Source organism: Stomoxys calcitrans, chromosome 2 (genome assembly GCF_963082655.1).
Source record: "Stomoxys calcitrans chromosome 2, idStoCalc2.1, whole genome shotgun sequence".
Classification (NCBI taxonomy): domain Eukaryota; kingdom Metazoa; phylum Arthropoda; class Insecta; order Diptera; family Muscidae; genus Stomoxys; species Stomoxys calcitrans.
This window is the reverse complement of record NC_081553.1, coordinates 27,996,011-28,011,020: the sequence shown is the minus strand read 5'-3', so window position 1 is coordinate 28,011,020 and position 15,010 is coordinate 27,996,011. Positions and strand designations below refer to the sequence as shown.

General features: G+C 34.5%; 1 protein-coding gene across 12 annotated transcripts in view; it reads left to right on the top strand.

Moving 5' to 3' along the window:
* The window catches only part of LOC106080529 (myosin-2 heavy chain, non muscle), a 103,280-nt gene that overhangs the window by 11,574 nt on the left and 76,696 nt on the right, over positions 1-15,010 (top strand). For 7 of the 12 annotated variants that reach the window (XM_059362026.1, XM_059362028.1, XM_059362027.1 and 4 more), the window contains 4 exons: positions 2,927-4,860; positions 5,947-6,333; positions 7,727-8,545; positions 12,796-13,970. The exons of 4 other annotated variants lie outside the window; for them this stretch is intronic. In XM_059362026.1, the coding sequence (XP_059218009.1) occupies positions 2,927-4,860; positions 5,947-6,333; positions 7,727-8,545; positions 12,796-13,970 (4,315 nt within the window). The remainder of the gene's footprint in view (positions 1-2,926; positions 4,861-5,946; positions 6,334-7,726; positions 8,546-12,795; positions 13,971-15,010) is intronic. One more of the 12 variants, XM_059362031.1, reaches the window with a different exon arrangement.

Genomic DNA, 15,010 nt, shown 5'->3' with positions numbered 1-15,010 from the left:
TAATTTAGTATTTTGTAACCAATCACTATTCCACACTGCAGAGAGCATAACGACGTATATACATACACATACATATGCATGTGAGAGAGCCAATTAGCAAGTGAATGTATGCACATAAATACCTTCGCAACACAACAAATACACGGTTAATCTACTCTACCTTTCCGCCTCTGGCCACCTGTTGTCACGTCTCTTTTCCATTAATAGTAGTCAGACAAGAAAAAAAAACGAGAAAAAAAATTAAAAATGCTTTGGTTTGATTATTGTTTCTATATGAATTCCAATACTTAAATGCCATTGGTTGTGGTGGTAGTCGTCGTCACGGAATTGTGAATTAACGATAAAATGTGATAACCAAGTTGGCCTTTGGCAGTTAATCCACATTCCCCAAACATATAAATAGCGAAAGTCGCCAGGGACTCTTGAGGAGGCTTAAGAAAAACATAACCTAGAAAAATTTTTTTTTTTTGGTAATAAGATTCTTTATAATTTCTCAGGAAAAATATTTGTTTTTGTATTGTTTCTTTATCGAAAATTCCGTCCGTTGCAGTGGGATGGATGGATTCGTTCGTATGAGTCACTTGTGTATGCGGCATGTTGTTTCTGATGTTCTCTCGCCATTTATTCTGTTGGGTGTTCAGACAGCAGATGGGAGAAAAATAGCTCGTAGCCACTGATATGTGTGTCATACACTTTGTGTGAACTTAGATACGACAGCAAAATCTGAAGAAAACTTGAGATTTTCTCAATCAGTATTGTCGGTCTTTTTATGAGTGGGAAAAAAAGCAGCAATATGCCATTAACAATTTTAGATTGGCAATTCACTAAAATTTTCCATATTAAATAAATCCCAAGTAAATGCTAAGCTGCGAATAAGGAATTGTTTAATCAAGATCGACCAACGTTTTTATAATTTTTTTGGCTAACCGTTAAAAATGACAAGTTGCTTGCAATCCCATGGCAGCCGGTTGGTTGCACGTACCGTATTGACCTGATGAAGTTCTTCAACGGCAAGGGCTGTCGCCTCAGTGTACAACACACTGCTACAAAAACTAACTGCTTGAATAGGTACATGTAAAAAAAATTATCAACATTTAAACAGGCATTTTTTGCACCTACAAAAGCAAAAAAATTAAAAATTAAGATTAAAAATGCATAAAACGATCAAAATGAATGTTTCCTTTATTTTAGAATTAAACGCTTGCCTCTCTTTGATCTATTGCTAAGCTATTTTTTAAGCATGTACCTACAAAGAGTATTGAAATATTGTAACAGAGAAATGTTTGTGCTTTCAAAATTTGACAGCAAATATGAAGCTTATAGTAGTCGAAGCTTATATATAGCCGAAAAAATAAAAAAAAAAAAAATAACATTTACAGCAAGAAATAAAATATTGGAAGCTACGACTCCTGAAACCCTACATACGTGCATTACGCCATTGTTTCTTTCACGGGAATTCGGGATTTCGGCTTCCAATATGTGTATCTTTCTTTTATTTCTTTCCTTTTTGCTGTAAGTTTGATTTTTTTTTTAATTTTTTCGGCAGAGCTGCTTGCTTTGAAGAAAAATAAAATAATTACCGACATCTGTAGGCTTGATATTTGCTGTAAAATTTTGGATCACAAAAACTTTTCCGTTATTTCTATTCTCTTTGAAGACATAAGAAAGTCATGCGGATAAAGAAAGCGACAGCAGCACATGACAAATACACATCGTCTGACAGCAACTTTGCAATAAGCATTGCTTGTCAACCCTAGTAAGCCAATGACTTTCAAAAACAGACTTCAAGGATTATTGAAAAAAATCTAAGGTGGAGCTCTTTACTCATTATCCTAATGATGAACAAACATTTAACATTAACCCATTGATTTTTAATCACAATTCATTAGTTTGTTTTTAAGTTAATTTATTCATACTATCTTCGATCCAATACAAATGTGGAATACGAAGTATATTTTTATTAATTTTTTTTTCTTAAAAGTTCGAACAAATATTTACAAAAATTATGTAAAAATATAGGTTTCTATTTGATGAGAAAACAAAAGCGAACCCGGCTCACCCACCTTATCCTCACCTTTCCAAATTCCCGACCAAGTCCCCACGCACAAATAACTAGGTTCATCAAATTTCCTCTCCCCTTTCCTTCCTTGATTTTCTTAGCTTTTTTGGTTTTTTTTTCTTTGTTTGGTGTGGGTTCTCATTGGATTTTAGCTATACCGCAAAAAATGATCACCATCGTCAACAAAATCAGCATTTTTATAATCATCATCATCAGCCATGTAATGTTGTCCCTTCTTCACATGTAACTATCAATTATTCACCACCCAGCTCATTCATCACAAGTCGCACTGCTGTAGGCGATCACTTGATTTTGCATGTTTGACGTTTTATTGTCTATTTATTTTATCATTTCTATGGTGTATTTATTGTTAGTCCTCCTTATCAGTCATCAGTCGTAAGTGTGATTAATTCTCATCTTGTATAGAGCTGCCATATTTAATATATTTATTAATTTATAATTTAATATGTATGCTTTTGTATTACTAATGGCAACACCATTCCTAACTTTACCACTCTCTTTGTGTCATCACAATGCCCGCTATACATACATACATATGTATATCTTTGTCTGTCCCTCTTTCTCTCTCTCGAAATCAATACTAACCCATTTTTATATGATTAAAATCTTTTCTTTTTTCTTGCCGCAAAATCACAAAACGAAATTGAAAAAAAATCTATCGATTAATGAAAACCAAACAAACCGAAACGAAAAATCAAACATATCTACGTTCCTCCTGCAATGAATGAATTTGTCAAATAAATAAAAACGAATCAAACTGCCACGGAATCAATGATGACGGCCGACGATGGGCAACATAAAAATGGCAACATTTTTGCCAATTATGAATTGTAATATGTGGTAAAGGTCTTTGAAAGATCCTCCTATGTACCCACATTCGGGAGGGGGTGGGAAGGGAATACGCCCAAATCAACACAGCCAACAGCAACAGCAGCAGGGACAGCAGCATCATCATCAGCAACATCACCAGTCACACCATCAGACGCCGCATCAACAACACCAGCAGCAACAAGTACAGTTACAAGCGGGCTCCTTGCATCACAGTAACCAGCCGTCGTCGCAATCATCTGGCAATTCCCACCCTCACTCCCATCAACAACAAACAGCGGCGCCACATCAACAAACGTATTCAGTGCCGCTCGCCTATTACCCCTATATAACTTCACAGGCGCCTCTAACGTCCGCCCAACACCATCCAGGTCAAAATGCAAGTAGTAATGTTGGCGGAGCACAACTGGCACCATCGCCGCCTACGCACACTGGCGGCAATGGGTCACAGGGGAGTAGCGGAGGTGGTGGTGGCGCCGGTGGGGCTGTTGCAAATAATACAACAGGCAATGCCAATACCAATGCTGGAAGTGGGGGTGGCGGTAGGCAAGGGCAGGGTACACAAAATACCATATCGCACTTTACGTCAGGCGCCGCCATTATTCAAACGAATCTGCAAGCACCCGCGGGTAATGCATACATGACGCAACCCTATCAGTTGCAGTTACCTCAGCACAATACGACGCAACTTATGTTGTTCAATAGTACACTGAACGCGGCAGCGGCCGCTGCTGTAGGTCAACACGGCAATCCTTCAGGAGGGCAAACAGCACCTATGTACCAAACTCCAGCGCAACCACAGACTACGGCTGCTCATCAAGCTACCCTTCATAATACCCAACAGACAGTACACTACTTTCAGAATCCTCAGGTGGCTGCACCGGCTCCTACGCCCATGTTACACCCGCACCATTTGAGACATAGTGGATTATTGCAAAATCCACGTCCGTACTATTTGATACCACAACAAATGCAACCCAGGCTGGGCAATAGCCACCAACAACCGACGGCGGCAAATGCCAACTCGACGGTGCAACTAACTACACATCTTCCGAATACGGGTCCTAGGGGTCCAACCGCTGGTACCGCGAATTACGTACCATCTCCGTTCTGTATTCCTCCACAAATACCTAACACGCCTCTGGGGTCGCAACAGCCAACGCTGTTGACGGCAAACTTGGGAGCGACGCAATTGCAAAATGCCTACGGTCATGTGCCAGGCGCAACCAGTGGTTCGACACCTTCCTCGTCACTTAATATGACAGCCGGTGGTGGTGCCATGGGCGCTGTATCCTCATCTTCGGTTAATGAGCACACGGGCACAAAACCACGACGACATGCTATACCCATTGTACACCCCATTACTAAGGAAACGTTAACATTCGAACCGCAAACAAAGAGCACTTCATCCGCCTTGGAAATCAAAGCACCAACCGATATAGAACATAAACCGGCGAAAGCGACCACAGTGATACTAACAGCACCACCTCCGACAACAGAGGCCGCTGCGAAAAATACTGACAAATCTGTAGCTGCGACGACGACGAAGGCAACGACGACGACGTCTGCAGAAATAGTAACACAACAACCTTTGACAGCATCTACAGCCAATGATAACCCCATTGTTGTGGGTGGTGGAGGCACGGATAAAACAGATCAACAAATGCAAACCGAGGCATGTCCCGCCGAAAAATCAACTCCTGACATTGTAGCACAACCAACTGTTGACTCGGCAGCAATACCACCCGAGGAAAACGACGACACCGATGCAGATACCCCCGAATTAGAACATGATGATGAAACGCATTTGGATAGAGGACAACAAACCCGCTCAGCAAATATTGGCGAAAACATAACAAAAGGTAGTGGTGGTGTTTTTGTTGTTGGCGGAGACCGTCACGATCAGCACGTAGTAATCGACTCCGATACAGATCCAACTACAGAAACCGATGGTAACTACAACTTAATCTCTCTTCTTCATATCACTTCATGTATCTTACAAAACATATATAGAATATATACTTTATATATGTATGTAGAGAACACACATAAGTTCAATAGTTATGTACAAATAGATTTGGTATGGATAATACATTTCCTCTTCTTTTTCTTCTTACATCTCTTAATCCTGCCTCTCTTTAAAATTCTATCTTGAATAAACAATTTGACGAACATTTTAAAATTTTTAGAATTGGTCCTTCTGTGTCGGCACAAGCAACTATGAGTGAATCCAAATATAAATCGGCTGAAATACTTCCCTACCTTTACTACTAGAGCAATTAGCAAGAAGAGAAGGACATTTGCATTTGAGGCTCAAACCTTCCGTTTGTGAATTCCTCGTTAGCCGCCTTGCCATCGATTTTCTTTGGAATCATTCGATAGGCGTGGCCATAACATTAGCACGAGCCATAGAAATTAAAAAAAAAATTTATAAGGAATTTTAATTTACATTTTTTCTCACGTAAAAAGAATCATCGCCAATACTTAAAAGATAAAGTATTGCGATTTCATTGACACTTTATAGTCAAAAAATTAATTGGACAAAACATAAGCACCTACAACAGGTTCCTCAATGCCAATTGACTCTTTAAAGAAAGCCACATGTGTGGGGATGTGTCTTATATTATGCTACATATAGGCATTAAAATGGAAAAAAGTGCCAATAGAATCGTAAAAATTAATTAAGCATTGCGAAGATTCCTTTGGGTGAGAGAAAATATAAATAAATGTATTTATATTGCAATTCCTTACAATTTATTTTTGCTAATGTTTTGGACACCAGTGTGCATATGGAACACATTTCTATGTACTATAAATGTGTGTTGTAATTTACCATAATATCTATCTATCTATCAATCAACCAATCAAACAATGTATCTTTAAAACTCTTCCACCCAATCTATCTGTGTAGTACTCTCTGTATTCTTCCAAACACCATCTCAGCACTTTCAAAACTACCCACTCTACTACCACCCACCTACTCCTTGCGCGCCCCTTCAAATTTTGTATTAATCGTCTTCCGATTCGATTTCTTTTAGTCAAATCTATGTCGCAACAGGATGATGACGCCGTTGTCATCAAACACCAACATCAGCAGCAAAGAGTCAATAACAATGATCAACAACAGTTCGTTGAGGCTTCGCCACAGCCCCTAATAACACAAAACGCCTCTATTGGTGCCAATAACAAACCATCGAATGGCAAGCATCCATACCATCAGAACCCACAAGACATGATTCCAACTACAAGTACACCTGCGGCTGAAACCGCTGCTGCAGTGGAGAAACCAATCGAAGATTCCCACAATAATCTAACAGAAGACTCCTCTAAAACTATGCAGAAGAAGGAAGCTGCTGCTGTCACAACGGCGGCCACCGCCGAGGAAGGCAGCCACCATAATATGCCTACCACAAATAAAGAACTAAGTAATTATCCAAATCTTCTTAACTTTCTTGTTGTCCATATCTATAATAATAGAAAATAATACTACCAACTACCTACCTACCTACCTCTTAATAACATCGCTAAATGTTTGTGTGGTTTTGGACCTTCGTGTGTTTGTGTTCTTTTGAAATAAAAACAAAACAAAACTAAAAACGATCGATTTTAATAGACATACTATATAACGCCTATCTTCGTCATATAACGCCATCATTTCGGTGGATTCTTATCCACACACACCCAACCATCTACATATGTATGCCAAATGTAGTGTTGCAAATTATTATTGCAAAATTAAGACACGTGCTGTGTGGTTGGGGGAGTCTTATTGGAAACCAAAAACAACAGTGGTTTGTCCCTAAAACACACGTCCCCCTTTGTAGGGCATTTTTGAATATTCGACTGCCTTTTTTACTCTCTCACTCTCACACACACACATACAAAACCTAAGTCTGATTCCATATAATTTTCTTTGTCTGCCTTTACATTTGCGCCATTGACTAATAACTTTACAATACTCATACCAGCGCCGCCAATGCAGCAGCCCGTATGCACGGAATTCGATAATAACCATAACAACATTACCTATAACCCTGCTGGGCCTAAAAATTACTATTATGTTCAGAAGGAATATTTTCTTCACCATTACAGTACATTTATACCAAATAAAATGTTTTGTTGACTTGAGAAGCTCTAATTCCCAATAGTTTTTCGAAACTTAATTGATATTATGGGTCAAATGCAATAATAACTAATCAATGCGTGATGCAACAACTACTACTAGCCACATAAGGTCTTTACATAATATTTACATATATGTATTTAAGAGGTTTTATTTCAACAGTTTACAAAAACCACAAAAGGAGAATATAAAGAATGAAGAACCATGTTTGGACAGATATGCCACTGTTGTTGTTAGGGCAGCAAAAATCTTACAGATGTCATTGTATCAGCTTTTCCCTCTAAGCTTTTTCTTTTCTTGAAGAAGAATTGCTGTTACCATCTCATACATGGACATGCATACATACATACACACACAGCCAACCCATTTAAATCACCCGCATGGATTTCGACAACTTCTCAAGTTCAATTTCACTCACCCTCTGCCACATATCCACAAATGGTCTTAGCTAAAATTTGACACAAATATTTTGAATACCATTTCAAAGAGACTCCCTCCCGCGCGCGTTTGTTTTGAATTAAAAGTGTAAAATAAGTCAAAAATAGAAATAAAACACATTAAAGTCCATGCCACAACCACCACAGCCACCACCACTTCTACTACCATCTTCGTTCTATAAATAAATTAACAGATAACTTTGTTCAATTGCCTTGATTAATGCGTTTTTCTTAATGCACTTTCTTTGACTATTTCAGAATCATCATCCAGCAAAGAACAAGGTAAATCCTCGGCTGCAACGAATACCAATAAAATGGGAGCCAATACAACTACCACACCATCATCCATGGGTAATGTAAACAATAATAAGAAACAACAACAAGCCATTTCTACGGATGCTGCCTCTAAACCAACTAATAGCAGTAGTAGTACAACCGATGCTAAAGCTGGAGCATCATCTGCTCAGCCAGCTTCGGCCGCCCAGGCGTCTGCCGCAGCAGTGGCTAATGATGATTCCTTTATAACTGTTAGCAATCGCAAACATCGTAAGACTGGCAAGCAACAACAACAACAACAGCAGCAGCAGCAACAACAACAACATCAGCTGTCACGTGCTAATTCTACGTCCGCGCAACATCAACAGCAGCAGCAACAACAACGTACCAAAGATAATCAAAAGAAGCCCCAGCAGCAACAACAACAACAACAGCAACAACGGCAGCAGCAACATGAACGCAGCAATTCAACGGCCTCAAATGCCAGCACCAATAATAAATCCCATAACAACAACAATAACAACAATAGTAGAAATGTCACTGCTACAGCAGCTGCTGCTGCATCAGCAGCAGCATCATCGCCAACATCAAATGCCCACTTGACTGATATTCACAATGCAAATAGTTCAATTTCATCCAATGCCAATGGCAACAATACTAAACAGCAGCAACAACAACAATCACAAAAACAACAACCGGCACATACTAAAGAACAGCACACATCTAGTTCCAATAACAATAATGTTAATGCAGAATCAACAACTGCCAAGGGAGGAGTAGTAGCTGCGGCCGATACTAAAGGTAATCATTTGCACATTTTTCCTTTCTTTGTCATTGTAACTCAATTTTTCTAAAGAAAACAAAAAAAAAACCCAAATATTGCTTAGTCTTAGTCTATTTTTGAAAATATAAAAAAAAACTAAGAAATTCAGCTTGTTGGAAATCTTTTCAAACTTTGTCAATTAGTTTTAGATTATATTTTCTGTCTATAGACAGCCTCAGACAATTTTTGTCCATTGTGATACACCAGTGGCGAGAGACCAAAGCCTCCCGAATTAAATCCTCCTTGCACTGGTAATTCGAGCTACTCGGTGTTCACAAAACAGATTTGCAGATTTGAAATAGGTTTATTTAACACATTCCCTTTATACTAAATTTCACATGAACATTCCACTAAGGGACAGGAGATATTTCTCTTATATCAATGAGTGCAGTCCAATCAAAGTTTAAGCTCAATTATAAGAGGCCTCCTTTTTTATGCCGAGTCCGAATGGCGTGCCGCATAGCGACACCACTTGGTAGAGAAGTTTTAACATTGCAGGATACCTCACAAATGTATCCAGCATTAGTAAGAGGATAACCACCGTTGAAAATTTTTCTGACGTTCACGCCGGGAGTCATAGGCGGATTAAGTTTTGCGTATTCGGCTCTTACATTCTACCCATTTTCCAATATGATTTCCATATAAATTGATAAACACTTGTTATACGTGCCACAATAAAGTTGCCCTTAAAATCATTTGGTAATTTTGAGGGGCTACCTATACTGAAAGTTCCATGAAAATCATTTGGTAACTTAGAGGTTACCTCTAACAAAAATCCCATGGCTTTGCAATCAATTGTCTTCTGACTTAAAATTTTATTGAACGAGTTCGGGCTAACAACTCGAAATGCAGTAACCACGAACAACGAATAGAAATCTGACGTTTTCTTTTGTTTCACTTTTAAGAGTCACATAAGAGAGAATGAAATGGAATTAGGTGAACATAAAAACTGCAGAAAAACACAAAAAGAAACTAACAAGAACGTTGAAAAGTGTTTTGTAAACATAATTGAAAGTTTAAAGGCAAAAAAGTGTCCACAATTCATTGAAAATTCATTCATTGTTCATACACAGTTATGTTGAAATTCACTCTTCTCTTAATTTTCTGCGTCTATTTCGTGGTGCCTCTTAAAAGAGTCGATGATTATTGAACATCTGTAAGGCTAGTATGTTATGACATGTTCAGTTGAGAGAAAAAAAGTCATCGAGAAGGAGAGTTCAATACTGATGTCAAACAACAGTTTTAAAGCAGTGGTGGCCAAAATGAAAATTTTCTCTACGCTAGATTCTCTTTATTTCAGTCGTTGTTCAAACAGTAACGAATGAACATGCGCTTGGGTGCACGCATAATTTTTGCAAAAACACTCAGCGAAATAACCTGTTTTTATCAAATTATTATTTCCGGTTAGTTCTTATATAGTATTTATATAAAGCAATAATATTTTATGCTTAATGCTTTTGGAAACAATTTCGTTTGTTACAAGACATTTAAAAACAAGAGGGAAGTGGAAATTAATGACTTAAGTTCTAAAAAAAAGTAAACCTTTTCGATGAAAAGGAACTTATTTGAAATATTATTATTTTAATAAATTTTACATTTATGCGAAAAATAGGAAATAAATATTTTATCTTACTTATAAATGAAATAATAACAAATTTTTTCTTATTTAGAAAAGACTTAGAAATGAATAGACTTTTCCCTTATTTATAATTTGTAAACGGAATGTTTTTAAAAAGTCTTTGTTGAAAGGATTTTAATTTTTTTAATTTTTTTTGTTTCACATTAAAAATAAATGTTTTTCGTGATTACTTTTTAAACACAACAAAAGTGATAACACAATTATTTAAAAAAATTAAAAAAAAACAGGCAAAAACTTGAAAAATGAAAAATTCGGCAGAGCCCGGCCAGGATTCGAACCTGGGGACACGGAGCAACAGCGAGAGCCATTGCCGTTGTCTTAGCGTTCGAAGCCATCAATATAACTTCCAACAGATCATGTGTAGTACGGAAGAAGTGTAATTTGTCACAGAAAGAATGTCTGTCATTACACAAAAATACATGCATTGGGTACAGTACATCTAATAGACAGGGTTGTCGAGTGTGGTTAATGTGGTAATTGTATCATAGATGCGTTTTCGCTACTAATACGATTCAAATACAACATACCAACGCACGGCCCTTGAAGCCATCACACCTAATATGGTTGAAAAGTCTTCTAACCAAACACAAAACGATTTCCGATCATTGAGCTCGTCTCAATTTTATTTTATTTTTATTTTATTTTTATATTATTTTTATTTTATTTTTATATTATTTTTATTTTATTTTTATATTATTTTTATTTTTATTTTATTTTTATTTTTTTTATTTTTATTGTTTTTTATTTTTTTTTATTTTTATTGTTTTTTATTTTTATTTTTTTTATTTTTATTTTTTTTATTTTTAATTTTTTTTATTTTTTTTATTTTATTTTAATTTTTTTTATTTTTATTTTTTATTTTTACTTTTTTATTTTTTTATTGTTTTTATTTTTATTTTTTTATTATTTTTATTATTTATATATATTTTTTTTATTTATATATTTTTTTTATTTATATATTTTTTTTATTTATATATTTTTTTTATTTATATACTTTTATATATTATTTTTATTTTTTTTTTATTTTTATTTTTTTTTTATTTTTATTTTTTTTTATTTTTATATTTTTTTTATTTTTATTTATTTATTTTTTTTTTATTTTTATTTATTTATTTTTTTTTATTATTTTTATTTTTTTTTTTATTATTTTTTTTTTTATTTTTATTTTTTTTTATTTTTATTTTTTTTTTATTTTTATTTTTTTTTTTTTTTTTTATTTTTATTTTTTTTTTTTATTTTTATTTTTATTTTTTTTTTTTTTTTTTTTTTTTTTATTTTTATTTTTTTTTATTTTTATTTTTTTTTATTTTTTTTATTTTTATTTTTTTTTTATTTTCGTTTAATTTTTTTTTATTTTCATTTAATTTTTTTATTTTCATTTAATTTTTTTTTCATTTAATTTTTTTTTATTTAATTTTTTTTATTTTCATTTTTTTTCTTTCATTTTATTATGTTTTTTATTCTTATGTTTGTTTTCATTTTTTTTTTTCATATATAATTTTTTTTTAAGTTAATTTCTTTAATAATACTTTTTTATATATGCATATTAATTTTTCCTATTTAATTTTTTATTTATATATTTTTTAATTAATATATTTTTTTATTTATATCTTTGTTCTTTTTTTCGTTTTCATTTTTATTTTTTTTTATTTATGTTTATTTATGATTTATAAATTTTTTTTAAGTATACTTTTTTTATATATATTTATTTATTTTTCTTTCATATAATTTTTTTGTTTATTTTATTCATATTTTTTTATATTTATATTTTTTTAATATTTATATTTTTTTAATATTTATATTTTTTTTTAATATTTATATTTTTTAATATTTATATTTTTTTAGTATTTATATTTTTTTAGTTTTTATATTTTTTTTTAAAATTTTATATTTTTTTATATATATTTTTTTTTAATATTTAGAATTTTTTTAATATTTTTTTATTTACATAATTTTTTATTTGTATTTTTTTATGTTTTCTATTATTTTTATATATTTTTTTATTTTTACTTTACTTTTTTTATTTTCTTCTATTTGTTTGTATTTTTATTTTTTTTTTTAAATTTATTTTTTTTATATATATTTTTTTAATATTTAAAATTTTTTTTAATATTTTTTTATTTACATAATTTTTTATTTGTATTTTTTTATGTTTTTTATTATTTATATATATTTTTTTTATTTTTACATTACTTTTTTTATTTTCTTCTATTTGTTGTTATTTTCTTTAATTTTTTTATATTTTGTTTATCATTCATTTCTTTTTTAAATTTTTCTTTTTTATTTATCTTTGGCTTTTTGTTTTATTTTTTATATTTTTTTATTTGCTGCTTTCATTTTTTCTTTTTATAATTTTTTTTAATTAAATCGATTTGGTGAGCCGATGAGCCAATGCTATTAGCAAGAGTACATTTTGCTTTTCCTGTAAAAAGAATGTAAGCAAAATGATCTAAACTGCGCAATGTGTCCTCATAATTGTTTGTTTTCTAGCAATCTAAGCAAAATGAAGGGATTTTTTAATTTTTAACAATGTTTTGTTTCTTTCTTGACTAATTTTTAATCACATTTGTTTTTTTTATCTTTTATTAGATATTGAAAATAACGGCAAACATGTTAAATCGCAAGAAATTGTTGATCAATTCTTACAACAACAAACTTTGAAGTCATCGACAGCACCCGTAAGTGGTGAAGTCTTAGCCGCCAAATCTATATCGGATGAACAGCAAATACAATTCCTTAATAGTTCCTCGTCAGCCTGCGAAGAAGAAGAGGAGAAACTTCGTCAGCAGCAACAAAAGCCATCACCAACGCCAGCACAGCCAACAACGCAGCAAATTGGTAATGCCGCCGCTTCTGCTGAAGCTGCTGCTGATGGTGCCTTAAGGGATGTTCATTTTGGTGATTTCAAAGAGGATGAAAAAATTAACGAAACCACCCCAACCAATAGTAGTGCTGCGGGGGCCAAGTCAACAAACGAGCCCTCACCAGCCGCCAACACATCAGTTGCGGGTGAGGCGGTGGAAGCCAAGATCCCCGATGCCGTGGACAATGGCCGTAGTCAACCGCATGGCAGACCCGCTATTGCCCCATTGCCTTCGAAGCCCAATAAAGCTCTGCATGTCACACCTACCATACAGAAACACTCTAAGGGGGGCAAAAGCAGTTATCGTTACAGTTTGAACGAACTGAAATTGTTGGCCAAATCCGAAGAATCACAAAAACTTCCCTTGGTGCCTTGCGAAAAGGGTGGCTGCATAGCTTCGCTATTTGTCTCCCGATCCAACAATCAGCAAAATATGCAACAGCAACAATACCAGCACATGAACTTTAGCGAATCCATAGACTTTGTGCCTGGCAAACGTGTTGGCAACCGACCCCAAAGGAAACCCTATGATCATCGCTCATCTTGCGGCAATATTGCTGGGGCAGCTGGTGGACCCCCCGGCCATGGTGGCGCCATGATTGGCTCTACCGGCGGCAGTATCAGTGTTACAGGCCCTAGCGTCACCCGGCATATGATTCGTGTGAATCTCTCGCTTAACGAAGAGATTAAACTGAATGAAAGTGAGAATGCTTGGCAACCGGAAACATTGCGCAACAAACAGATTGGCGGATCAGCAGCAGGTGCCATTGGCAAGGAAAGCGTTGAGTCGGTATTGAAGAAAGTGCGTGGTGTGCTCAACAAATTAACACCCGAAAACTTTGATGTGCTGCTGAAGACAATGGAGGCCATTAATCTGGACAACAAGGAGAAGATGCAAGAAGTAACTATGATTGTGTTTTTGTTATTTTTTATTTATGTCATGGTAGAGATGTTTTTTTTTTTTTTTGTTTATATTTTCGTAAATGTTGGCTTGGTATATGGTGCATTTCTTTTGTCGATTTATATCTCTTACCCACCCACGCATTCATTCATTCACTCACACTCATTCATAAAACCAACATGTACATACATACATAACCATGAACTAAGGCACGTCTTCATTGCAACATCATAACAAACAACAACATCCGAAACCGAATTAACAAACCTATAGCTAGCGGACTTCATGTACCTTCCTTCAATTCTAAACGATAGACACTCTGTTTTATTGGGTTGCCCAAAAAGTAATTGCGGATTTTTTACAATTCGATGCAAATCCCAAACGACTTAAAAGACGGTTCAGAGACCACTGTAGGCTTTCGAAATCCCCAGTACCGATTGTTGAATTCTTTGACACGTAGGACATAAGCGACATATATCTCCAATATCGGATTACATGTTTAGGGAAGATTGAAGAATTCAAGAAAATCTGCAATAGCGTTTCTTAAACTATTGGGCTCATAGGACACTACTCCAATCCCCGATGGAAATGGTTAGGGAAGAAGATTGTAGGGTGTGTTCTGGGACTCATTTCATTACAAATTGTAATTATCAATTTAACAAAAAGGCAATGTGACATTCTTGATGAAAATATATGAAACGTTTATATTTGAGTCCTGGAACACACCACTACAGCTCGTGCTTGATGTTTACGCTACATCGGACCACTTCGAAAAAGGGAAAACAAAAATACTGGGGGCCTGCCTTTTTGTATGAAGGGGAAAAATGTTACAGCCAAGACTTGTCTGGGAATCTATTTTTGGTTATTAAACAGTTACTAGTCTATTGGCAGTACTGCAGGAGGATACATCACCATCCATATTCATGGTACCAATATCCAAGCCAACATCTTTTTTTTGACATCTTAATTATTTTGCGTATTGTTGTTTTTGTGCTAAAGAAAAAGAATCTGCAATTAAAACCTCTACCCCTACCCTCCTC